The 23,975-nt window shown below is 59.3% G+C and overlaps 3 protein-coding genes across 6 annotated transcripts in view; 1 reads left to right on the top strand and 2 right to left on the bottom strand.

Annotated features, from left to right (window-relative positions):
• The first annotated feature begins 398 nt into the window (after positions 1–398).
• Positions 399–6,675, top strand: CDH15 (cadherin 15). The gene is made up of 14 exons (XM_083870188.1): positions 399–465; positions 2,355–2,498; positions 2,620–2,775; positions 2,852–2,996; positions 3,082–3,242; positions 3,674–3,802; positions 3,919–4,104; positions 4,174–4,427; positions 4,510–4,652; positions 4,858–5,094; positions 5,163–5,402; positions 5,975–6,111; positions 6,191–6,346; positions 6,420–6,675. Exons 1-14 carry the CDS (start codon positions 415–417, stop codon positions 6,615–6,617), a joined length of 2,337 nt encoding a protein of 778 aa, XP_083726314.1. The 5' UTR covers positions 399–414; the 3' UTR covers positions 6,618–6,675.
• Positions 6,676–7,126: 451 nt separating this feature from the next.
• Positions 7,127–10,278, bottom strand: SLC22A31 (solute carrier family 22 member 31; the record flags this gene model as incomplete). The annotated part of the gene is made up of 9 exons (XM_083870389.1): positions 7,127–7,475; positions 7,564–7,675; positions 7,761–7,975; positions 8,072–8,180; positions 8,276–8,397; positions 8,685–8,853; positions 9,146–9,300; positions 9,376–9,479; positions 9,940–10,278. The coding sequence occupies 9 exons, from the start codon at positions 10,276–10,278 to the stop codon at positions 7,127–7,129; spliced, it is 1,674 nt and encodes a 557-aa protein (XP_083726515.1).
• Positions 10,279–12,751: 2,473 nt separating this feature from the next.
• The window catches only part of ANKRD11 (ankyrin repeat domain containing 11), a 128,690-nt gene continuing 117,466 nt past the window's right edge, over positions 12,752–23,975 (bottom strand). For all 4 annotated transcript variants that reach the window (XM_083870049.1, XM_083870052.1, XM_083870050.1 and 1 more), the window contains exons 9-13: positions 16,541–23,271; positions 15,722–15,820; positions 15,488–15,631; positions 14,368–14,460; positions 12,752–14,023 (exon numbers count right to left, since the gene is read on the bottom strand). In XM_083870049.1, the coding sequence (XP_083726175.1) occupies positions 13,838–14,023; positions 14,368–14,460; positions 15,488–15,631; positions 15,722–15,820; positions 16,541–23,271 (7,253 nt within the window). In that variant the 3' untranslated portion in view covers positions 12,752–13,837. The remainder of the gene's footprint in view (positions 14,024–14,367; positions 14,461–15,487; positions 15,632–15,721; positions 15,821–16,540; positions 23,272–23,975) is intronic.

Here is a 23,975-nt window from a genome sequence, read left to right as displayed (position 1 = left end):
GTTTCATTTAATTCATTTAATGGGACCTACCATATCATCTTCTGCTTGAAGCCTGAGGGACAAAACCAGAATAGGATTCCTGTCCAGGACCAAGCCCAGAAGTGAGAATAGCTCCCCACACTTGGCTTGCCCTTGCCACTGCCCTGCCGGGGCTGCCCATCCCCGCTCCCCCTGCCCGGCCAGGGGGGACCCCCCTGCATCCCTCCATCCCTCCACACCCCCCGCATCTCCCCCGTCGGGCCCCCGCCATCCCAGGCTGTGCCGGGCAGGGGGTGCGCTCTGCGGGCCGGGGGCGGCAGGACCAGCTGCCCGCTGCGGGGGGGGGGCTGTGCCCGCAGCACTTGTGCTGTCACTCAGCCAGTCCCGCCGCTATTTTAGCTCGGGGCCGGCGGCCGGGCTGTGCCCCGCTCCGCCATGGGCCCCCCGCTCCTCCTGGCCTGCCTGCTGGCCCCGCTCTGCGCTCGGGTAAGGGCTGCGGGACCCCGGGATGGGAGGGATGGGCTGGGATAGATGGGGACCCCCAGCCCCGTGCCCCAGGAGGGCTGGATGGGATGGGGACCCTGCAGGCACAGCCAGGGGCCGGCCAGAGCCCAAACCTCGTGGAGGCTGTTCCCGGGGGGCAGCGGGGATGGGGCGGGGGGCTCTGGGGGCTCGGAGCCCCTCTGGAGGCATTTCCCACCCCACAGATGGCCGAGGCAGGGGGGGGCCTGCGGCTCCGGCACGGTGCCTGTGCCTGTGACCGGGATGGGCTGAGATGGGATCTGGGGGAGGGTTTGGCGCTTAAAGACACCCTGCTCCTCTTTTTTCCACCCTAGCGGTGGTCCCAGAGCTCCCTGCACCCCCCTGCCCGCTCAGCCCCCCCAGAGCCCCCCATCCTGGTCTCAGGCCTGAGCCACAGGGGTCCTTGGGATCCTGGCCTGGACCCTGAGCTCGGCTGCTTCAGGCAGGGGAAGGGAAGGGAAGGGAAGGGAAGGGAAGGGAAGGGAAGGGAAGGGAAGGGAAGGGAAGGGAAGGGAAGGGAAGGGAAGGGAAGGGAAGGGAAGGGAAGGGAAGGGAAGGGAAGGGAAGGGAAGGGAAGGGAAGGGAAGGGAAGGGAAGGGAAGGGAAGGGAAGGGAAGGGAAGGGAAGGGAAGGGAAGGGAAGGGAAGGGAAGGGAAGGGAAGGGAAGGGAAGGGAAGGGAAGGGAAGGGAAGGGAAGGGAAGGGAAGGGAAGGGAAGGGAAGGGAAGGGAAGGGAAGGGAAGGGAAGGAAGGGAAGGGAAGGGAAGGGAAGGGAAGGGAAGGGAAGGGAAGGGAAGGGGGTCTGCAGGGCCCCCAGTGTCCCTCCCTCACACCCCAATCCCCCACCCAGCCCCAGCGGCCCCCAGGGACGGCCGGGGGGTTTCTCCTGCTGGAGGAGGGGACGGAGAAAGACCCGGAGGCCACAGAGCAGCCCCCGAGCCTCAGAACCACAGCCCCTTGTCCTGCCCATCCCGTGGGGCTGGTACAGTGTCCCCCCACCCCACAGAGCCATCCCCGGGGACCCGGCACAGCCAGCCCCACTGCCCCCTTCCCTGAGCCCCATCAGGGCTCACACCCGGCCCTGGGGCTCCAGGGCTCCCCGGCAGCCAGCGGTGCAGCCACAGCTGGGCACAGATGTGGGCACAGGGCTGGCACTGCCCAGATGTGCTCCCTCCCCGGGGAGGGGACAGCACCTGTCCCTGGGCTCAGGACGAGGGTGGCACAGAGCTGAGGGTTGGCAGCTCCCTGCTCCCTCCCCACCCCCAGATCCCACACTCCCCATGGTTACAGACCCCCCCCCACAATCACCCCAAATCCCTGACCTCGGTCCTGTACAGCCCCTAAACTCATTCTTGCCCCCTCAGCTGCCTGACCCCACTGCAGCCCTCCACAGCTCCTGTTCCCCTTGTTCCCATCCTGAATCTCCCCCTCACAGCCCCCAGCTCCACCCCAGGCCCCCAACCCCAGCCCTGTCACACTGACAGCCTGGACTGACCCCTGACCCCCCACCTTCGCTGCCACATCCGTGTGGTGACAGTGGCACGGGGACAAGGCCATGGAAGGTGCTCCCTCCCCAAGGTACCCCCCCCAGTGGTCCACCCGTGCCCAGGGCACCACCAGGATCATTTATGGGGCACCTTTTCCTGGTGAGCCCAGCAGGACGCCCATCACCATCACACCAGGGTGGCAGGGGACACTGACACAAAGCTCCCAGAGAAGCTGAGTGGCCTCTGCAGTCCCCCAGACCCATCAGGGACACCCAGCACTGTGCACACCCAGCCCAGGTGCAGCTGCCCTGGCATTCCACCCCACTCTGGAGTTTTGGGGTCACTGGCAGCACCGTGTCCCCCCCAGGGTGCCAGCCCAGCCCAGGCAGGGGCTGCAGCCCCCCAGGCCTGGCAGCAGCACGAGGCTCCTCGGAGGGTGAAGAGGGCCTGGGTGATCCCCCCCATCAGCGTCTCAGAGAACCACAAACGCATCCCTCACCTCCTGGTGCAGGTAGGTGAGAGCCCCCCACCCTCTATCCAGTTCACAAAGTGGGGATATCTTGGGTAGGCGCACCCCCAGAGGGGGAGAGACCCCCAGCCTGGGACCCCCAGCCCTGATTTTCCTGGGGCAGATCAAGTCAGACAAGCAGCAGCCCGGAGGGGTGATCTACAGCATCAAAGGGCCGGGGGTGGATGAGGAGCCTCTGGGCATCTTCTCCATCGACAAGTTCAGCGGGAAGGTTTTCCTCAACGCCATGCTGGACCGGGAGGAGAACGATCGCTACCGGGTAAGGATGTTCCTGTTCCCACAGCCCCTCCTGGGGTGCCCAGGCAGAGCCCGACCCCCCTGCTCTGCCCCCACAGCTGAGAGCCTTCGCCCTGGACCTGGGCGGTGTCACCCTGGAGGACCCCACGGACCTGGAGATCATCGTGGTGGACCAGAACGACAACCGGCCCCTCTTCCGGCAGGACGTTTTCACCGGGCGGGTGGTGGAGGGGGCTGAGCCAGGTCGGTACAGCAGGAGGGGCTGGGCTGGGCTGGGGGGCACAGCCACCCCTGTGCCGCCGCCCACCGGTCCCTCCTGCGGCCACAGGGACCTGCGTGATGACCGTGGATGCCACCGACGCCGACGACCCCGACACGGACAATGCGGCCCTGCGTTATTCCATCCTGGAGCAGGGAGCTGCCGGAATGTTCAGCATCAACGCCACCACCGGGGAGATCTGCACCGCACGGCCCGGCCTGGACCGTGAGGTACCGGGGTGGGGACACCTGGATGGACTGGGGGGGGACACCTGGATGGGACTGGGGAGCACCTGGATGGGACTGGGGGGACACCTGGATGGGACTGGGGAACACCTGGATGGGACTGAGGGACACCTGGATGGGACTGGGGGGACACCTGGATGGGACTGGGGAGCACCTGGATGGGACTGAGGGACACCTGGATGGGACTGAGGAACACCTGGATGGGACTGGGGAGAACCTGGATGGGACTGAGGGACACCTGGATGGGACCAGGGGAGGACCAGGACTCGGGGCAGTCACACACCCCACATGGTGAAACCAGAGTTCTGTCCATGAGCAGACCCAGGTGTGGGCACAGGGTGTGTGGGCAGCAGGTGGGGGGTCTCTGTGCTCCCTGGGGCTGCAGGGGCTCAGCTCTGTCCCCTCGTTCCCCACAGACCATGGGCGTGTACAACCTGACGGTGCAGGCGGCCGACATGTCCGGGGACGGGCTGACCACCACGGCCATGGCCATCATCCACCTGGAGGACATCAACGACAACCCTCCTGAGTTCACCAAGGAGGAGGTAGCGGCCGGGTGGGATTTGGGGACGTGCCGGGGTCAGCGGGGCGGGGGAGGCCCCCCCGGGGCACTGCAGCATCCCAAAGGGGCAGAGCCCAGCCCCACACCGCTCTCCCCCAGTTCTCCATGGAGGTGGAGGAGCAGGCGGCCGGTGTGGACGTGGGCAAGGTTTTCGTGCACGACAAGGACCTGGCGGGCTCGCCCAGCTGGTTGGCCAAATTCACCATCCTGGAGGGCGACCCCGAGGGCAACTTCGCCATCCGGACGGACCCCCACACCAACGACGGCGTCCTGTCTGTGGTCAAGGTGGGCAGGGGGCGGTCGGGGGATCCCAGGGGGTCTCAGGGCCCGGCTGACCCCCAGCCCCTCCTGCAGCCGCTGGACCACGAGCTGCGGGACCGCTTCGAGCTGACGGTGTCGGTGCAGAACGAGCAGCCGCTGGAGCCCTCGGCCCCCGGCAGCCCCCGGGCCCTGGCCACGGTGCGGGTTCGGGTGCGGGACGTCAACGAGGCCCCCGTGTTCCGTGAGAACCCGCGGCGGATCAGCGTCCTGGAGGGGACCCCCCCGGGCACCCCCATCACCACCTACACCGCCAGCGACCCCGACACGCACCAGATCCAGACCCTCAGGTGGGTCCTGCTGCCCTCCCATCGCTCCCAGCACCCACAGGGGGGGTTTGGGGTGATGTCTCACCCAGCCCCTCGCCCACAGCTACGCTCTGCTCTACGACCCCGCGGACTGGCTGCAGCTGGACCCTCACTCGGGCACTGTCCGCACCAAGCGGGAGCTGCTGCACCCGTCTGCCTTCCTGCAGGGCGGCTGGTACATCGCGCTGCTGCTCGCCCGCGACGATGGTGAGTGGGGGTCCCTGCCCTGCCCTGGGTCCCGCTGCCCCCCCTGACCCCTGTGCTCTGTCCCCAGCCCTGCCCTGGGTCCCGCTGCCCCCAGTGACCCCTGTGCTCTGTCCCCAGCCGAGCCCCCACTGCCCCCCCTGACCCCTGTGCTCTGTCCCCAGCCGAGCCCCCACTGCCCCCCCTGACCCCTGTGCTCTGTCCCCAGCCGAGCCCCCGCTCTCGGCCACTGGCACCCTTTCCATCGAGATCCTGGAGGTGAACGACCACGCTCCGCAGCTGCAGCCGCCGGCCGGGGTGCTCTGCGGGCGGCCGGGCCGGGGTGGGACCCTCCTCCTGGGGGCCACCGATGATGATCGACCCCCCCATGGAGCCCCTTTCCAGTTCCAGCTCAGCCCCCAGCACCCCCAGCTGGCCCGCAACTGGAGCATCGCAAGGTTTAACGGTGAGGCTCAGCCGGGGCGGGGGGGATGATGCCCAGAGGGTCCCGCTGACCCCCTGCCCGCCCCGCAGTGACCCACGCCGTGCTGGCCGTGCTGGCCGAGCTCCCCGAGGGGCTCTACTCGCTGCCGCTGCTGCTCCGGGACTCGGGGACCCCCCCTCGGGAGCAGCAGCAGCTGCTGAACGTGTCGGTGTGTCGGTGCGGCCGGGACGGCTCCTGCCTGGACGGGACCCTGGCCGCGGCCACCGCCGGGGCCGGCATCACCCTCGGGGCGCTGCTGATCGTCCTGGGCAGCGCCATCCTCCTCCTCGGTGAGTGAGAGCCCCATCATCCTCCCCTGACTCCTCCATCCCGCACCCCAGCCCTGTGCTGGTCCTGCCATCCCCTCCCGAACTCCTCCAGCACATTTTGTCATCCTGACCCGCATCCATCACCCCAAACTGGTCCTGGCCTCCCACCCGGCCCTGCTCATGACCCTCAACATCTCCTCCCTACCGAGAAACCCCTTCTGACCGCAATGAAAACCCCCATAACCATTTCCATCATTGCCCATCCCACCCCAATCTCAACCTCCACCCCTCTCCTTCCTCTCAGCCCAGCTCCATCCCACCCCAGCCATGGCCCAGTGTCCCCTGTGCCCATATGGGTATCCCGGTGTCCCCTGTGCCCACCCGGTGTCCCCGTGTCCCCTGTACCCACCCGCGTCCCCTGTGCCCAACCACACGTCCCCGTGTCCCCTGTGCCCATATGGGTGTCCCGGTGTCCCCTGTGCCCATATGGGTGTCCTGGTGTTCCCTGTGCCCACACAATGTCCCCGTGTCCCCTGTGCCCACCCAGTGTCCCCATGTCCCCTGTGCCCACGGGTGTCCCCCTGTCCCCGCAGTGCTGGTGGCTCTGGGCGCTGCTCGGGTGCGCAGCCACCGCCGGGCCCTGCGCAAGGGGCTCCTGCAGCGCTCTGGGGACGACATGCGCGACAACATCCTCAACTACGACGAGCAGGGCGGGGGCGAGGAGGACCAGGTGAGCAGGAACCCCACGGCAGGGGGTCCTGGGGGTCCTCAGCTCAGCCCTGCATCACTAAATCCCTCCGGGCCTGCAGGACGCCTACGACATCAACCAGCTCCGGCACCCCGAGCTCTTCACCCCCCGGGCCAAGCCCCCCCTCCGCAGGGACGCCCCTCTCAGCTCCGGGACCCCCATGGCCCCCCGAAAGCTGCCCAGCAGCCCCTCTGACATCGAGGATTTCATCAATGAGGTGGGTCAGGGCCTGGCAACCCTGCACTCAGTGCCCCATTGTGCCGGGCTGACGGTGACCCCTGTCCCTGCAGGGGCTGGAGGCGGCGGACAGTGACCCCAGCGTGCCCCCCTATGACACCGCGCTCATCTACGACTACGAGGGCTCGGGCTCTGTGGCCAGTCCCCTGAGCTCCATCGTGTCCAGCCTGACGGACGAGGACCAGGACTACGATTACCTGAGCGAGTGGGGGCCACGATTCCGCCGCCTGGCCGATCTCTATGGGCACTAACGGGGGGCAGGAGGGGACAGGGGACAGCCCAGGGAGGGGCTGGGGCAGGGGGCAGCTCACACTCACACTCACACACACACACACACACACACACACACACACACACACAGAGGAGATGCTCAGAGGCAGCAGCTTCATGAACAGACCCGCACAGGACTGGAGCAGCTTTGCACACGCGTGTGCAAGGAGAGACCTCTGTGCAGGGACACCCCGCAGGGCCCAGCCCAGCAAACCTGGGGAGACACCCGGGTGAGCCCCACCCAGCTGGGGAGGGGGCGAGGAGACCCCTGGTCACCCCCACAATAAAGAGGGGGGTTGGTGGCAGGGGTTTGTGACCCCCCACACCAGCGGCCCATAGAAACAAGGCACTTTTATTGGGGGCTTCACCCTCACCCCAGGGCTCCCAGCACCGCTGCTCCTGGGGCAGGATCCCGAGTCCCCTGTCCTGCTGCTCCCAGAACATCCCTGCACGAGGGTCCCAGCACCCAGGAGACCCCCAGGGAGCAGGGCTACATCTCTCGGGGGGGATCCGGGGAGCGCAGCATCCTCTTGGTGGAGGCGGCCAGGCGGGAATAGTCGCGGGGAATGGCCTGGGGGGCCAGCAGGGGCAGGTGGTCCTCACGGCGGGGCCGGCGGAACAAGGGAGGGCGACGCTGGCTCTCCCCGTCCTGCAGGGACTGGGGCAGGGCCCGGCCTTGGCTCTCGGGCAGTAACATGATGCTGAGCACGGCCAGGATGGCGAAGGAGGCGAACACGACGTGGTGCAGGAAGAAGCCGCGGCTGTTGGGGATGGCGGTGATGGGCGCCGCGGCTTTGCCCACAAAATTGGCCCCCACGACCAGACCCAGCCCGGCGCCCCTGCAGGAGGAACAGGCTCAGAGATGGGGGTCCCTGCCCGGTGCTCCTCACCCCGGGGTAGCACAAGGCGGGGGGCAGCTCCCTTTACCTGATGACGGTGGGGAGAACCTCGCTGGCAAAGAAGATGCTGAGCATGGTGACGGCGTGAGAGGCGGCCGTGCCCACCACGGACAGGGTCAGCACAATGAGCTCCAGCAGGTCTGGGAGAGGGTGAAACACATTCTACACCCAATTCTCCAGACATTCTCTATTCTATGACCGGGGGCTGTGTCCAGGGGGTCTTACACTGGGTGAGGGCCAGCAGCAGGAGGGAGGAGATGCCGGTGAGGACGGTGCAGAGCAGGAGGATGGCGCGGCGCCCGAAGCGCTCGGCCGTCAGGCACAGGAACAGGCAGGCGGCCGCCTCGGTGCCCACCAGCACCAGGTGGGACCAGAAGAAATGGGGCAGGTGCGGGATGAGGTTGCGGGTGAAGCAGTGGCGGATGCCGGAGCCGATGAACCTACGGGACAGCGGGGTCAGGGGGCTGTCAGTGGGATCCCCCTGCCCCATGGAACCCCCCGGCCCTATGGAACCCCATGGAGCCCCCAGCACTCACGCTGCAAAGCCGAGGATGACGCCGTTCTTCCAGATGACCCTGGAGCTGCAGATCTCACAGACAGAGTGGTACCGGGGCTGTGGGGGCACCTCGGGCAGGGCCTCCAGCTCTGCAGGGAGAAGGGAATCCAGGATAGAGCCGGCTCTGTCACACCACCCCCAACAAACCACGGCTTTGGGGTTGCTCTCAGAGTCCCCCACACACCTGCGAGGAGGCTGTCCTGGGGGCAGTTGTCTTCAGCCAGAGCCTGCAGGGTCTTCCTGGCCCTGTCCAGCTGCAGCGTGGCCAGCAGCCAGCGCGGTGACTCCAGCAGCAGGGCCGGGCACCTGGGCCAGGAGTGTCGGGTCACAGGGCCCTCCATGGGCCTGGCCACCCTCCAGCTCTGACCTTCCCACCTGCCTTCAAAGCAACGCTGCCCAGAAACCCTCAGCTTCAAACCTGAGCAAACATTTACCCAGGGTGGGAGGGTTCCCACTCCTCTGGAGAGCCCCGGGTGGCCTTTGAGCCCCACCTGGCCCTGGGCAGGGTGTGCCGGGCTGGGAAGAGCTTGGCACCAGCCCCGGGGCACAGCCCAGCCCCACCAGCCCCCTGCCCGGGATAGGGGGATCCTTACCACCAGCAGGCGGCCAGCAGGGCCAGGATCATGGTGACAGCGCCCTGCAGCACCCGCCAGTCCCGGCACAGCAGGGCCAGCCCCGGCAGCAGCAGCTCCCCGGCGATCCAGAAGAATCCGCCCACCATTGTCACCCCCAGGCGGTGCGGGGGGTCACACAGCTCCAGCCCTGCCGGGGGTGAGGGGGGCATGGTGGGTGCCAAGGACAGGGAGCATCCTGCACCATGGAGCATCCTGTATTCCAAACCATCCTGCACCATGGAGCATCCTCCATTCCAAACCATCCTGCACCATGGAGCATCCTCCATTCCAGACCACCCTGCACCATGGAGCATCCCCTATTCCAGACCATCCTGCGGCCTGGAGCATCCACAGCCTGGAGCATCCACAGCCTGGACCATCCTGAGTCCCCAAGCCCCTCTGGATGTCCCCAAGCCCCTCTGGATGTCCCCATCACTTACGTGCCACGTAGAGGGCGAGGAAGGCTCCTGCCAGCGCTGCCCCGAAGAGCAGCCGCGCCACCAGGACCATGAGGAAGTTCCCAGCCAGGGCCACGCCGAGCCCCACGGGCACAGCCAGAGCCAGGGACAGCAGGAAGGTGGGACGGCGGCCGAACCTGCAGGGATGGGCTGTGAGAGGGGCTGGGCACTGAGCCCCCTGCCCACAGGGGTAACCTGGGCACCCCCATTACCTGTCACAGGCCAGGCCAGCGGTGACACTGCCCAGTGCCCAGCCCAGCAGGTGTGTGGTTTGCTCCAGGGGCACCTTCCAGCGTGAGGAACACACCAGGTCCCACTGCGGGGGACACAGAGGGGAGGTGTCAGCGTGGGGGGCTTGGCAGAGCCCCTGACACTGCCAGTGGGGCTGGGATGGATGGGGCTGGGGGCTTCTGGAGACCCCCCACCACACAAACAGAAATGTGGGGACAGGTGTGAGGGGGCGGTACTGGTGACTGGCAGACCCCTGGACACCCTCCAGGCCCTCATCTCCCTCCCCCAGGGCTCCCCAGCCAGCCCCAAACCCCCTCCATGGGGTCCTTCCCCTTGTTCCCCCCTGCACATCCAGGGCTTCACTGGAGTCCCCAGCTTGCCCTGGGACCCCCCACTTTGTTCCCCCCAACTCCTCGCAGGAATCCATCCCAGACCCCTCCTTTAACCCCTCCTTTACCCTCCTCAGCCCCCCAGCACCGCAGACCGCCCCAGCCCGGGGGTCCCCCGCTCTCCCCATCCCTGGCCCCCCTCAGTCTCATCCCCACCTGTGTGACGATGTTGGAGCGCAGGCCGGCGGCGGGCAGGGCGTAGTGCCAGCCGCGGGTGCAGGGCCCGGTGCCGTTGGGCCGGGGCTGTCCGGGGGGGTACCGGTACAGCTGGCAGGGGCTCCAGCCCCCGCCGAGGCGCGGGACGGCGGCGCGGAGCAGCGCGGGGCCCCCCAGGCGGCGGAGCGGCGGCGGCAGCAGCGCCGTGTCGGGGCGGCAGCGGTGCGGGGGCTCCGCGCCCAGAGCCCAGCCCAGAGCCCAGCCCAGGGCCAGCGCCGCGCACGGAGCCCAGGCCCCCCCCGCCCGCCGGCCCCGCGGCCGCGACCCCCCGAGCGCCATCGCCGCCCCCGAGACCCGCCACCGACACCGGCACCGGGACCCGCCACCGCCACCGGGACCCGACACCGCCACCGGGACCCGACACCGACACCGGGACCCGACACCGACACCGGGACCCGACACCGACACCGCGCTCCGGCTCGGGCAGGTGGGGCGGCACCGACCGGACCCGCCCCGCGGCACCGCCCCGACGGCTCCCTCCGGATCTGACCCCCCAGCCCCGGCTCGGACTCTCCAGGCCCAGTTCAGAATGTCCAGGCCCGGTTCGGACTCCCCAGTTCCGGTTCGGACTCCTCAGCTTTGCGTCAGACCCGCCAAATCCCTGTTTGGACTCCCCAATCCCGGTTTGGACTCCCCAGCCCTGGTTCGGACCCCCCAGGCCCGGTTCGGACTCTCCAGGCCCGGTTCGGACTCCTCAATCACGGTTTGGACTCCCCAACCCCAGTTCGGACTGTCCAGGCCCAGTTCGGACTCCCCAACCCCAGTTCAGACTCCCCAACCCCAGTTCGGACCCTCCAGCTTTGCTTCAGACCCGCCAAGTCCCGGTTCACTCTCCACAACACGAGGCTCAGTCCTCAGGGTCCGATCGCCCCTCAAGGCCGGTTTGTCTCCCCAGCCCCGGCTCACAAACCCCAGTCCCAGTTTCAATCCCCAGCCCAGTTCACCCCCCTCAGCCCCCATTCACTCCCCCCAACACTGGACCCAGCTCCCCCAGCCCTGTGCACCCCCAGCCTGGTTTGCCCCTCCCAATCCCCCAGTTTGGTTCTCACAGCCCCATTCTCCCCAGTTTTCCCTCCCCCAGCCCTGCCTGTCCCCCAGCCCCGGTTCACTGTCCCCATCCCAGCTCAGCCCCCCCTCTCCAGGTGCTCCAGACCCTCTCAGGACTGGGGGACCCCCAGCCCACCTCGTGGGTGTCCTGGGGTGCAGCCAGGGGTTCAGGACCCATCTGGGAACACCCACAAATGCACCCAGGTCCCCCCAAACCTCAAAGGGGGCCAGTGGGATCTGTGACAGCCCCTGTAGGAAGGGAACGTGTTGGCACCCAGCACAATGTGAGCCCGTGGGAAGAGCCAACAGAGCAGCCAAACTGCAAACAGGCTTTATTTCCCTCTGTCCTTTTAAAATTTACTCACAAATGTGATTTCTGGGGGCAGCAGCATCACCCGGGGTGCTCAGCCTCAGACCTGCAAAGGTGGAAAAACTCCCATCTGCAAAATCACACTGAAAATCACACCTGAGAACTCACATGGAGAAATCACACTAAAAACATCCCATCTTGCATTTTGTTTGCCTCCCTCTGAGGGATCCATCCACACCCCCGCACACGTCTGGGAGTTACCAGGAGGAAAACTGACCCTGGAGGCTCCCAAGGTCACCAGCACCGTGGTCAGATGTCCCTATGGCACTTTCCAGCTTTCTGTGCTCATGAAAGGCCTCTCTGTGACTACAGAGACAAATCTATGAACGTTTAACAAAATAAAGACCAGGGATGGAAATTATCAAAGAACAAGTGTTACCTGTGGCTCTTTTCTTGAAGCCCCTGACACATGAGCAGCCCCCAGTCCCATCATTTGCTCCAGTGCCCCACCACACTCATCCCACAGCCCAGGACAAGGATGGGGGGAAAATCCCTCTGGCTGCAGTTGGGACACGGCACTGCCCGTCCTGCTGTGGCTGTGTGAGCCCCAGTCCTGGTGCCAGGCAGGGGCTGAGGGTTGGGCAGGGGACTGTGGGACCCTCTGGCTCTCCCAAAGCTGCTGTGACATGTTGGAGTGAAGGCTCCAGGATCCCCCTGCCCCGACTGTGGAAAATTCCTCAAGTGGCTGCAAAGCTGCAGCAGTGAGGGGGGAGCTGGGGCTGAATCCAGGGGTCCCCTCTGGTCTCCCCCAGCCAGGATACCCAGCAGAGGAACAAACGGCATTTGGAACATCTTTGCTTTCCAAAGCAGCAGATATTCGGCCAGCATGAGCACCAGGAAAAAACCAACAGAGGAAGCTGGAGAAGCCAGAGCTGGCACAGGGGGCTGTCTGTGCAGGCCACCTCTCACTCCTGGCAGCTGCAGCCATCAGGAAAGGCTGGGCAGCAGGAGGAAGGAAGGCAAAGAGGTCTTGGAAAGGCACTGGGATCTGCCTCCAGCTGCATCCCTGAGCTGGTGAATGAATGAGGACTGAGTCTGCCTGGATCCACCCATCCCTGTCCAGACTCTGCAACCCCAAAACAGCATCTCCTGCTCAGTCGTTCTGGGGGCAGTGAATCCACCAGCACAGGGGAATCCCCTCTCCTCATGACCCACCCCTGGAGGGTCCCAATCCCACTGCACACAAAGAGGCACGGAAAAGAGAGAATGATGAATAGTTTGGGTTGGAAGGGACCTTAAAGCTCATCTTGTTTCATCCCCTGCCATGGGCAGCTGATCTGGGCAACTTTACTTGACAGGGAAACTGCTGCCTAGGGTGAACTATAAATACAAAGATAATTTTAATTAATTTATTTATTTCTTTACACATAACTGAAAGTGATGTTACAGTACATAAGTTATTTACAACTGTGCAGTAATGTGTTGCAAAATAAATTATCTAGAAGGCAGCAAAAGTACATTGTTAATGTATATAAAAACTGTACAGCATTTATGGGATACAATTTTTCTTTATATGAGTATTGGCTCTGTAGTGTTTTCAAGTTATGTTCTCAGAAAGAGAAACGAAATGCCCAAGATTAAAGGAAAAAAATATATAAACCACGTGGATTTTACTCCATTAAAAACACAGTTGGCAAAGTCCTTTCTCTGCGTCGCCGTCTCCCCGGCCGTGGCCGCCCCGGCGGCTCCTCTGCCCGTCCCCAGCGGTGGCAGCGGGGCCACGGCACATCCCGGAGCCGTCCCCGCTCCGGAGCCGCCGCTGCCCAACTCGGACACTGTCCTTTTGTTGTTTCTAATTGTTTTTTTTTTTCTCTTCTCTTTTTTTTTTTTTTGTGATTTTTTTTTTTTGTAGTATTTTTTGTTTGTTTGTTTGTTTTTTTAGACATACCCATGATGGAACGAGAAAACTCAAAACACCCCCTTCCCTCCCCCCATGGTTTCCTACTGCAGCTTCTCCCAGAGGAGATCCGCGCGCCCCGGTGGAAAACAGAGAGCTGGAAATTCACGGTGTTCACAAGTACATGGTTCACGTGGTTGCTGGCCCCGCTCAGCAGCTTCTGCAACACACACACACACGGTGTCCTTGGCCTCCTCCTCCCCTCCACGCCTGCCTCGGCCAGTCCCGGGGCCGCTGAGCGCCCACTGCCCGGAGCCTCCCCCGCCGCGGGCGCCGGCGAGAAGGAGCTGCGCCCGTTCCGCTGCCCCGCGGCAGTCCGGAAGCGAGGGACACGTCGTGAAGAAAGTGCAATTATTATTTTTTTTTTCTTATTGTTTTGTTTTCTGCCGATAGCTGCTGCTTCCTCCTCCTCTGACCAGGGATTCATCAGCAAGCGGTTAAGGGTGAATGTGAGCTCGACCGCCCGACCTCGGAGCGCTCCCGTCCTTTGCCAGTGTTCAGTGATGTCTCCTGGGGTGGAACTGTCATGCCGGCAAGAGCACAAAGTCATCGTTCACGTCGACCATTGGCACATAGAACGAGGGCACCTCGTTGACGCAGAGGGATTTGTGCCCCGCGGGGTCCAGCTCCTGCACCTTCAGCTGCCACTCCATCCTCTGCACCGCGTTCAGGGCAGCTGCTTCGTGTTGCTGTCGCATGAGCAGGCATGTCTGCATTGGGAAACAACAGTGGGACGTGAGGGCTGAGTGGGAGGTAAAGGCAGGGGACATGCAGCCACTGTGGGCACAGTGTTAGGGATGCCACACATGGGACACCTGGATTTGGAATGTCTGCTGAGCCCGGCTCCAGCAGGAGCTGAGGCAAACCCCAAAGTTTGGGTTTGAACGGTCTGTCAGCACTCCAGAGCATCCACTCCCCCATGTAACATTGCCCTGACAATCTCTGGACACCCACTCTGTGCTGGAAACAACTAAAGCAGCTCCCAGGCTCCAGCCACAGGCAGAACCCTCCGGGAATGGCCCTGCCTGGAGCACGGGGCTCCCACAGCTCTCACCTTCATCCGGTCGTACTTGTCATCCACGTCCTGCAGCCAGGAAATGAACTGTCGCGCATTGAAACGGTCTCTGACTGATTTGTTTTCGTCTCCCTAAGGACAGGACAGCAAAGGTAGGGATACAGGATTAGTTTTGTACTTTAAACAGTTTCAGGTCTCACAGGCCATGTTTAAGCCCCTCCTAGGTGCACACTCCTCAGAACTGCAGTGCCTGCAGGGAGGGAGGATGGACATCACTGCTGCCAGCTGCTCCTGCAGCCCTTTCCAGAGATTCAGCCTCAGATGGGGATGCACCCATGTGCACATACTCCCTGGTTCTCCTTGCTTTGCAGAGAATCCATGTCAGCCCATCACAGCACCTGCACCTCTCTGACTCCTTCAACTCAGCCAAAGTAGCAGCAGACACTGGGCTGGGAAATTCCTACAGATAAATCAGAGCTCCTGCATCAATACGCAGCTCGCTAATAAATCCCAGGATCCTGTCCCTGCCCAGGATCCCTCCTGCAATGCAGCAGTGAAATGTTTCTCTAGACAGCCCTGAGTGTAGTAAAGGAAACTTTTCCAGTGTGCAGATGATGCTGACCAAGAAGGATGGAGAGTCCCAAGACTCACTGATAAAGCTGAGCCATTTCTGCTTCTAACAGACATGAACTCACTGTGTCCCACATTCCTGGATTTATTTACTTCCTCGGCACACATGTGGGAACTGAGGCAGGTTAGGCAAATTATGTTCTAAGTCACAGAGTAGTTTAGATTGGAAAGGACCTTAAAGCCCATCTCATTTCACCCCCTGCCATGGGACACCTTCCACTGTCCCAGGCTGCTCCAAAATGCATCCAACCTGGTCTTGGACACTTCCAGGGATGAACAGCCACAGCTTCTCTGGAGACCCTGTGCCAGGGCCTCCCCACCCTCACAGGGAACAATTAATTCCTTCCCAATATCCCATCTAACCCTGCCCTCTGGGTGAGGTGACATCCTGCAGCTGTGTGCTGTGGTGGGTGACCTGAGCAAGGAGAGCATTAGTAACTCCTGCCTCCATCCCTCCAGAAAAGCCCATCTCCCTCAGGGTCTTGCAGAGCCCCTGAGACACTTCCTCACTGCTGAGCCAAGCACTGACCTGATTTTCCAGAGGCATGTTGTACACCTCAGAGTCCAGCAGCATGGTGCAGGCACTGAAGGGCACGGCCTGGTTGGCAATGGTCCTCGCCGCCCGGCAGTGCACCCTCAGGATCTCCTGCTCGCAGGAGACGATCAGCTTCTCCTGAGGAAGAGCACAGCAGTGAGTTTGGCAGCCTGAGCCTCGCCAGCAGGGGAAATTTGGGCCTTGCTGCCCAGCTGGAGTGTCCCTTACCCGCTCGATGCTGTGCTGCAGCCGCAGCTTCCCCCGCACGGCCTCCTGCTGCTTGAAGAGCTCCTTGAGCGGCTCCGCCAGTGACGGCGGCGGCGCGATCTGCGGGACAGGCAGGGGTGAGAGCAGGACCTCTGTGGGGCTGCCTGCCTCCCAGAATATGTGCTGGCCACAGAGGGAGCAGGGACATCCCATGGGGTGCCTATGGAGACCCTGGAGAAGCTCTGCCAAGGATAAGATCCTGCCCAGTGCTCAGACTCAGTGAGGGTGAGGACTTGGCAAGAAGAACCAGAGCCTGACCTGCCCTTGTGTTGCAGCACCTGCACTTGTGTTACCACCTGCAGCACCAAGTTTATTGATGCATTTATATCAGCAAGGCTGCTCCTGCAGCACAGCAGTGAAATGCTGATCCCAGTGCCAAGTTGAGGAGCAGCACTTGGGAAAATGATGGCAGGAGTTAAGAGCCATCTTTTTCCCATGTTCCAGGTTTATTATCCTCTTACTACACTGTGCAAGAGCAGTTTTACCTTCCAGTCTCAAACCCAGTGGATTCTTACAAACTTTGTTTTAAGCCTGACCAAACCTCAGGTCCCTCATCACAGCCCAAGGTCTTCTCTGCAAAAATGCAGCAACTCAGGGGCTGCATTTACCACGTGGCCAGGCACTTACCCAGGCTCAGGTTTGGTGTCATATTCTAAAGGCAGGTTGGGGCACACTGGCATTACAAGGTGGTCACAGGGCACGGGGGACAGCCTGGATGTGTCTGTAACAGTGAGTTGGGGACTGCTCCTACGGACAGGCTAAAGAGAGAAGGTGACTCACCACTGGAATATGGAGCTTGCTTAGGGGTTTGCCATCCAACAGGTAGGAGCCTGTGTAGGTGACATACTCAGCGTAGCACTGCGGAGCTTGGGGAGTAATGTAGCACAGGATTTTCCGCTTCTCCTCAATCTTCTTCCTGATCTGGAGGTACTCGAAGTAGGGGTTGGACCTGTCGCTGTGGTAAGGTTCGATGTCGTCCAGTTTGATGGCATCGACGATAGCTGCCAGAGTCTGCTGGATCATCTCCCTCGTCTGCTGGGTGGACGTGTTGATCTGCTGCTGCAGCTGCTGGTTGGAGCGCTGGAAGCGGCGCTTCCGCGGGTGCTGAGCCTGGGAGTCGTCCTCCTCGGTGACGCGGCCTTTGGCACGCGTGACGGGCGCGGAGACGGGAGGAAATTCCTTCTCGGACGCGGCGGCGTTCTGCTTGTTTTGGTTGGCGAGCATCTGAGCCCGGTTCCTGGTAATCCGCTGAGGAATCTCTTCTATTTTGGGTGGTTTGGGAGCTTCTGCTACTGGTTTTTGTACTGGTTCAACGATTTCTGCTTGAGCGTTGCCAGGAGGCGCGTCCGCCTGGGATGGCGGGGCCTGGCTCGCACTGCGGGCTGCAGCAGTGTCCTGTGGAACACCGGCCTCGGAGCTGGCCACGGGCACGGGACAGGGCTGGGAGCTGCCCTCTGCCACCCCACCAGCCGACGGCAGCTCCTCGTGCACGGCCTCCACCTCTTTGCTCTCTGCCTGCGTGGGCTCAGACGGGGTCTGCTGGAAAACCTGCGCTTCTGAGTCCTCTGCCGCCTTCTCCTCAGCTGTGTTCAGCGTTTCCGAGGTGGCTTCTTGTGCGGCCACTTCTGGTTTCTGCTCCTCTGCTGGTGGCTCTGTGTCCGTGGGCAGGGTGGCTGCTGCCTGGCTGGGGGGCGGCTCCTCTGGCTCACCGGGCGCTATCACGGATGCGCCAGTTTTGATGACCCCAGCGCTTGGTTCTGAAGCTGCTGCTGGGGTTTCCTCCACCGCTTCCGCCTCGGTCATCTCCGTCTCTGCAACGTCCTTAGGCTGGAGTGGCAGCTCTGGGAGCGAGAAGGGGCCGAGGTCCAGTTCATCCTCGGTGTTGGTGAAGGGGTCGGGCCACGTCACCGCCTCCTCCGCGTTTGCGGGTGCTGCGTTGTTGTTTTCCAAATAGTTGTTTTCTGGTGCGGTGACAACTTCGGCCTGAGGTTCTGCTGGCACACAGGGGGGCTCTGGAGGGATCTCTGGTGCTTCTTCTGGAAGAGGCTTGCAGTTGTTGAAGAAGGTGTCTAACCTAGTAGGAGACATGTACGGAGCTTGCTCTTCAGCATTTGCAATTTCTCCTGGAACTGCTTCCTCAGCATCCTCCTTGACTTCCTCCAGCCTCGGTTCAGACACTGACAGAGGGTATGAGATGGGAGAAACAGGGTAGGAAGTCTCTGTGGGAATGAAGGCTACTGGTGCGGGATGAATTGGCTCTAGGGAACAGAGTGGAGGTTTGGGGGACTCGGAAAACCTCTGAGGAGATTTCATCAGAAGCTCCGAGCCCATGGACCAAGTGACAGAGTGCTCTGTGGGGTTGCCCATCAGGCTGGGAGGAATGGTGGTGTCTGGGTTTCGGGAGGGAGGGTTATCCCAGTCTATGTTGTTTTGTTCAGGCATTCCCGAACTAAAATGGTTTTCTTCAATGGGTGGTAGGTAGGTGGATTCTGGTGGCATGATGGAGGCAGTGGCTTGCTGCTCCTCTGTGGTATCCAGGGGCATGCCAATGTCAGGGGGAAGAGCACTTTCCACTGAAGGAGCCAGCAGCTCATCCCTGTGCGAAGGGGAGGATTTTGCTTGTAAACCAGAGAAGACACTTTCAGGCGACTGGGCGACCCCGCTGACGGCTCCTGGTGGGCAGTGCAAAGCTTCCACTTTGGGTGAGGAAACCCCATAGTCCGGGGAGTAATATCCAGGAGACAAACACTGGAACTTCTCAGCAGGAACAGAGGGAAGGGGAACTTTCTCCTCCATTAAATGCTGCACTGGAGAGTCATAATTTGATGTTGCTGGGACACTCTGCTGTCTGAAAAACTTATCTCCAACGCTGAATTCCTCTTCGGGCGCCCTCCTGATATCCACTGAGATGGAACGGTAGAGGTTCGAGGAGGGGATGGTGCGAGTCGGGGTCTGGCTGGGGTTCTCGGGGAGCCCGCTGGAAACGTTGGTGTATCTGTCAAAGAAGGATGGAGAGCAGGCGTTCATGGACATGGTGGAGATGGGCAGTGAGTGCTGGGAGTCTGCACACTCGAACATCAGGTCTGTGTAGTCCTCATTGCTGCACGATGGAGTCCTGGGCGTCTGCATCACCTCCTCGTAGCTCGGGCAGGACACGACGGACGCCGGGGTCGGGACCCCCGTGGGCCGGTTCTGATCTGGCCTGGGAGATGCTGGGAGGATCTCCTTCAGCTGAGGACCCGTGATCCAGTCCTTGGAGTCTGTCCCCACAGCGGGCTGTGCCTTGTTTTCCGGTGACAGAATAGGCGTCAGGGGACCCAACTCTTTGAGTTTCTTGTCCTTGAGCTGCGTGTCCAGTGTTAGGGGTTTCTTGGCTGGCAGATCCAGGCTCCTCTTGCGCACGTCCTCTGAGCTTTTCAGTTTGTCCTTCAACTTGGGGTCTCCAGACCTGTGCCTCATTTTCTCCATTTGCTTCATTCTCTCTTTGTGCCTTTTGTGGCGTTCCTCGATCTCCAGGTCCTTCTGGCTCAGCATCCTCTCAAAGCTGGTCATCATCAAATCACCATCTCCCAGAAGTTTCTCCCTCGGCCTGGCGTCCTTCTTGCCACTGTCTTTGGAAAGGGTTATTTTTTCATTCCCGTTGCTTATTTTTATGGACTCTGACTTGTCTTTGTCTTGATTCTCCTTAAGCTTCTCCTTCAGCTTGGTTTCACCAAATTTGAGGTTGTCCTCCTTGGATTTATCTTTAAAGGTGGTAACTTGAGGCCCGTCCTTATCTTTGAGTGTTGATTTTGGCTCATCTTTGTGATGTTTAAAGAAACCATCTGTGTGTTTGTCCCTATGCTTTTCCTTTTCCTCCTTCCATTTTTCTTTGTGTTTATCCCGCTTCTTTTTCTCTTTAGCTGTGCTGATGGAGCTGGAACCGTAAGCCTTTTCTTTCTCCGCCTTCTTTGACAGCTCTCTTTCAGAATCATTTTTATCCTTCTTTTCAGAAAATAAGTAATCAATGCTCTTCTCCGGTTCCTCATCAGCGTCTGCCTTCATGTTGTAGGAAGAGCCAAAAGCCTCCCCATCCACAGAGAAATCCTTTTCATAATGAGTGGAATCCTTTCTGCTGCTGGAATCCTTGAATTCTTCTGATTTTTCCTTTTTCTCTGTCTTCTCTTTCTTTGCTTTTTCCTTCTCATGACTTTTCTTTGAGGAAGATGAGGAATGTCGGTGCCTCTCCTTCTCCTTGAGTTTGTCCTGAAGGCAGGGTAAAGGGAGAGAGTCCTTAAACTTTTCTTCAGCAGCGTCAGTCAGAGAGAGGTTAGAAGACTCAAAGAGGCTGGTGAGTCCTGGCTCTTGCCCTCTGTCTGTGAAGCTGTCAGAGGAGATCTCACTGATTTTGTCATTGGAGTCATCCCTGTAGTCATTCAGAGCCTCCTCCTCCAGTTTCTCCAGCAGGCTCTTCTCTGACTCCCCTCCTTTTGAAGACTTCTTCTCTTTGGAATGCTCCTTGTCTGGCTTCTCCTTATGTTTGCTTTTCACCTTGTCCTCACTGGTGTGTTTCTTCTCAACCTTATCTGGGAGCTTTTGCTTGTTTTTCTTCTCCTGAGTGGAATCTGTGGACATTCTTTCCTTCCTGTCCTTGTACTTCTCACTGGAGTCCTTATCTTTCTTCTCTTTGTGCTTCTCAAAGGAACTCTTCTCCTTCTTCTCCTTTCCCCCTTCCGATGTTCCTTTGTCCTTTTTCTTCTCCTTGGACTCCTTATCCTTCTGCTTCTCCGAGTGCTGCCGGTCGGAGGAGTATTTGCGGTGTTTGTCGGGGTACAGCTCCTTCTCGGCGGCCGCACCATCGTCCTTGTCCTGCAGGCTGTCCAGGCGATGCCCCTCGCTGCCGGCCGAGTCGCCCACCTTGAACCCACTCAGGCTGTAATCGTCCCTCTCGTCCTCGCTCTCATCCGTGAAGATGTCGGCGATGCTGTACCAGCTCTTCTCCTTGCCTTTCTTCTCGTCCTTCTTCTCCGAGAAATCATCTCTGTCGGCGGAAAAGTTTTTCTCTTTCTTCTCCTTCACCTGGTCGAAAGAACTCTTCCGCTCCTTGTCTTTGCTGTGAAGATCCTTGTACTTCTCCTTAGTTTCTTTTTTCTCTTTGAAACTCTTCTCTAGTTCTTTGTCCTTCAGGATTTTCTCTGGAGCAGCTTTTTCGTTTTTCTCCTTGTCGACTTCTTTGGATTTTTCCTTGTATTTTTCTTGCTTCACCTTTTCTTTTTTTTCTTTATCAGGAGCATCTTTCTTATCCTTTTCCTTCCCAGAATGGTGCCTCTCCCAACTCTCCAGGGTCTTCCCACTGAACTCGGGGTCAGACTTATCCTTGAAGAATGTTTCACAGCCGTACTCCTTGAAGTCATCTCGATAGGGCTCCTCCTGCTTCGTCTTGGGATCTTTTCTCTCTTTAGAGCCGTCAGAGGAATCTTTTCTGTCTTTGTTGGTTTCACCTGTGTCTTTTTCTTTCCTCTCCTTGCCAGTCTCCACAGAATCCTTCCTTTTCTTATCCTTTTCAGGCAAATAACTGGGAGTAACTTTGTGTCTGTCTGTTTGGTCCTTTTTCTTCTCGGAGCTTTTCTCCACGTAATCCCTCTCCTTTTTCTTTAAGAAAGTGTCCTTTTCATTCCGCTTCTCGTTGTATTCCTTCTTCTCTTTCATTTTATTTTCCTTTTTCTTGTCTTTAATTTCCTCTTTCACAGGTTCTATGATTAGTTTTGCCACGGTGTCATTTTTAATCTCCCTGAAATCCGTTATTGGAGAATCCCAGCTGTCCTCACCCTTGAAATCGAAGGATGAATCAGAGGACAAGTCTGAAAACCACCTCTCCTGCTGATCGTCCGAAAGGCTGAACTTCGTGTCCTCGCTTTCGGCAAACTGAGTTTTGTTATTAAACTCATCAAACCCAGACTCGTCCCTGTAAAGTTTTTCTTTTTTGCATTTTTCCTTCTCCTCCTTGAAGGATTTTTCTTTCTCTAGTTTAGAAACCTTCTCCTCCTTCAGCTCATTCTTCTTCTCAGATTTGGACTGCTTGTCCTTTGACTTCTTCTTTCTCTCCTCCTTGTGTATTCTCGGCTTCTCCTCCTTGGGAGATTTCTCCTTGACAGGTTTCTCTTTTTCTGATTTACTCAATCCTTCTCTGAAGGATTTGCTCAGGTCTTTACTACCATCTTTGATTTTTCTTAACGATTTCTCCTCTTTTGAGGATTTTCCAGTCTCATCTTTAAACAACCACTCCTTCTCCTCTGCTTTACCTTTGGGGAGCTTTTCCTCTTTCTTACCGTGCTCCCTATCATGCTTTAACACTTTCAACTTGTTTTCGACTGGATTTTCTGTCTCTACTATCAAGCCTTTCTCAGGCTTTTGTTTAGAGTCCTCAAACTCAAAAGAAAATGTTTTGATTATTTTAATGTCTTGGCTGATGGGACACTGTCCCTTCTCCTTGTTTTTATGTTTGTGTTTTGTTTTATGCTTTTTAACAACCTTCCCCTCCTTGTCCAGCTTTGGAATTGCTCCATCCACATTGCTATGGAATGAATTCTTTTTCTCAGAAACAGTGTTGTGGGGGGTGTTTTTCTTTTTGTGCTCTGGTTTCTTCCTGACTGGTTTTAGTGACTCTAAGCTCGAGTCCTCGGACGAGTAGTCTGACTCGCTGGTCAGCCTCGTCCTGGTGGAGTCCGATAGGGAACTGACGTCTGACCAAGCTGGAGAAGATATGGTTTTCCAATTGTCCGTCCTCCAATGCTTGGAGTGCTGCTCTGTGAGATTGGGATTATGTTTCTGGGATGCTAAACTCCCATGTGAAGAGGTCGATGAGGCAGACAGAGAGTTAAACAAGGAGGATTCCTTTAGCACTAGCCTTGAGTCCTTTACACAGCTAGAGCTCTGTAGAGAGTCTCTATCATCCTCCTCACTCTCCACGTTTTCACTCTCTGATTCAGAGGAACAAAACTTGTCATTTTTTTTGCCAAACCGAACCTCTTTGCTTTTCGTCTCCTTCTTCCGCTTCTTTTTTACTTTGCTTTTCTCCTTGGGTGCCTTGGTGCTGGCGGGCTCCCGGATTTTGCTGCTGGGCAATATGGAGTGGGTGGAGAGGCGCAGCTTCTCCCCCGTGCCCACGGCCACGCTGGTCTCCTCCTCGTCCGAGCTGTCCGACAGGATGCGGTGGGCAGCTTTCTTTGGTGTAATTGTGTTATTTTTAGTATAAGTTTTCACTTCCATTTTGGGTATGGAAATGAAACTGTTTGCTTTAGTCTCTTTCCTGTAATCCTTTTTCAGCAAATGTTTGTCATCGACCGGCGGGACCCGGTCCTGCTCATCGTCCTCATCGAATTCATACTCATCCTTCACTGGGGTGATGGTTTTGGGGGGCTCCTGGGCCTTGGGCTTGTGCTTCAAGCCCTTCTCAAACTCTGAGTCTGTGTTATTGCCATCAACGGAGCTGGAGGGAGCGAAGGAAGGAGCGTCCTCCTCTTCTGAGGTCTCTGCAGAGAGAGAAGAACAGTGTGTTAAGGACGGCCAAGGGTTCAGGGTAGAGAACACCATTGCTCCCCTGCACACACCAACCCCTGCAAACAGCCCTGATGCCCTCTGGCCTCAGTCAGCCTTTTCAGTTGGCAGCCAACAGCTCGAAATGCCAGGCTGGAGGATCTTTTGGGAAGGAAGCTCCTTCAGCTCCAACCTGCATGGGGTGTTCCTCAAAATAACATCCTGGGTGTATCATGAGAACCTGGGAGCAGTCTTGGTTCCCCAAATACTGAAAACTCTAATTTGCCCTAATTAAAACCTGCAGAGTGTCCCACAATGGTGGCACTGGTAGAAGAGGCTCTAGCAGGGACAGCCTGGAAGCAGAACCTGAAACTCCAGTGATGGGACAACAGAAGGACAGGAACACAGAGTGGGCACACAAACCTCCTCCCCTCCACTGGAATTACCCACCTTCCAAAGACATCCATTTACCTGCAACTGGCTTGCAATCCTACATCCCAACTGCACCAGAGAAACAATCTCAGTGCTGGCTTCCAGGGCAAACAGCCCCTCCTCAAGCTAAAGCTGGTGGTTTTGTTGTCTGAATTTGAGTTACAGCTATGGGTGGCCTCCTGACCACAGCAGCATCTGACAAGAGTCTGACTTCACTGTCCCCTTAAGGTCTCTGTGTTATCTGCAGGCCACAACTGTCACTGCCATG

Source organism: Zosterops lateralis (assembly GCF_965231275.1).
Source record: "Zosterops lateralis genome assembly, chromosome: 12".
Lineage (NCBI taxonomy): Eukaryota > Metazoa > Chordata > Aves > Passeriformes > Zosteropidae > Zosterops > Zosterops lateralis.
This window is presented reverse-complemented; position numbering and strand designations above follow the sequence as displayed.

Bases quoted from the DNA above. Each gene is read 5' to 3' on its own strand.
- CDH15 (XM_083870188.1), top strand. From the start codon at position 415: ATGGGCCCCCCGCTCCTCCTGGCCTGCCTGCTGGCCCCGCTCTGCGCT. The intron at 4,653-4,857 runs GTGAGTGGGGGT...CTCTGTCCCCAG, and splicing joins GCTGCTCGCCCGCGACGATG to CCGAGCCCCCGCTCTCGGCC. The intron at 5,403-5,974 runs GTGAGTGAGAGC...CTGTCCCCGCAG, and splicing joins CAGCGCCATCCTCCTCCTCG to TGCTGGTGGCTCTGGGCGCT.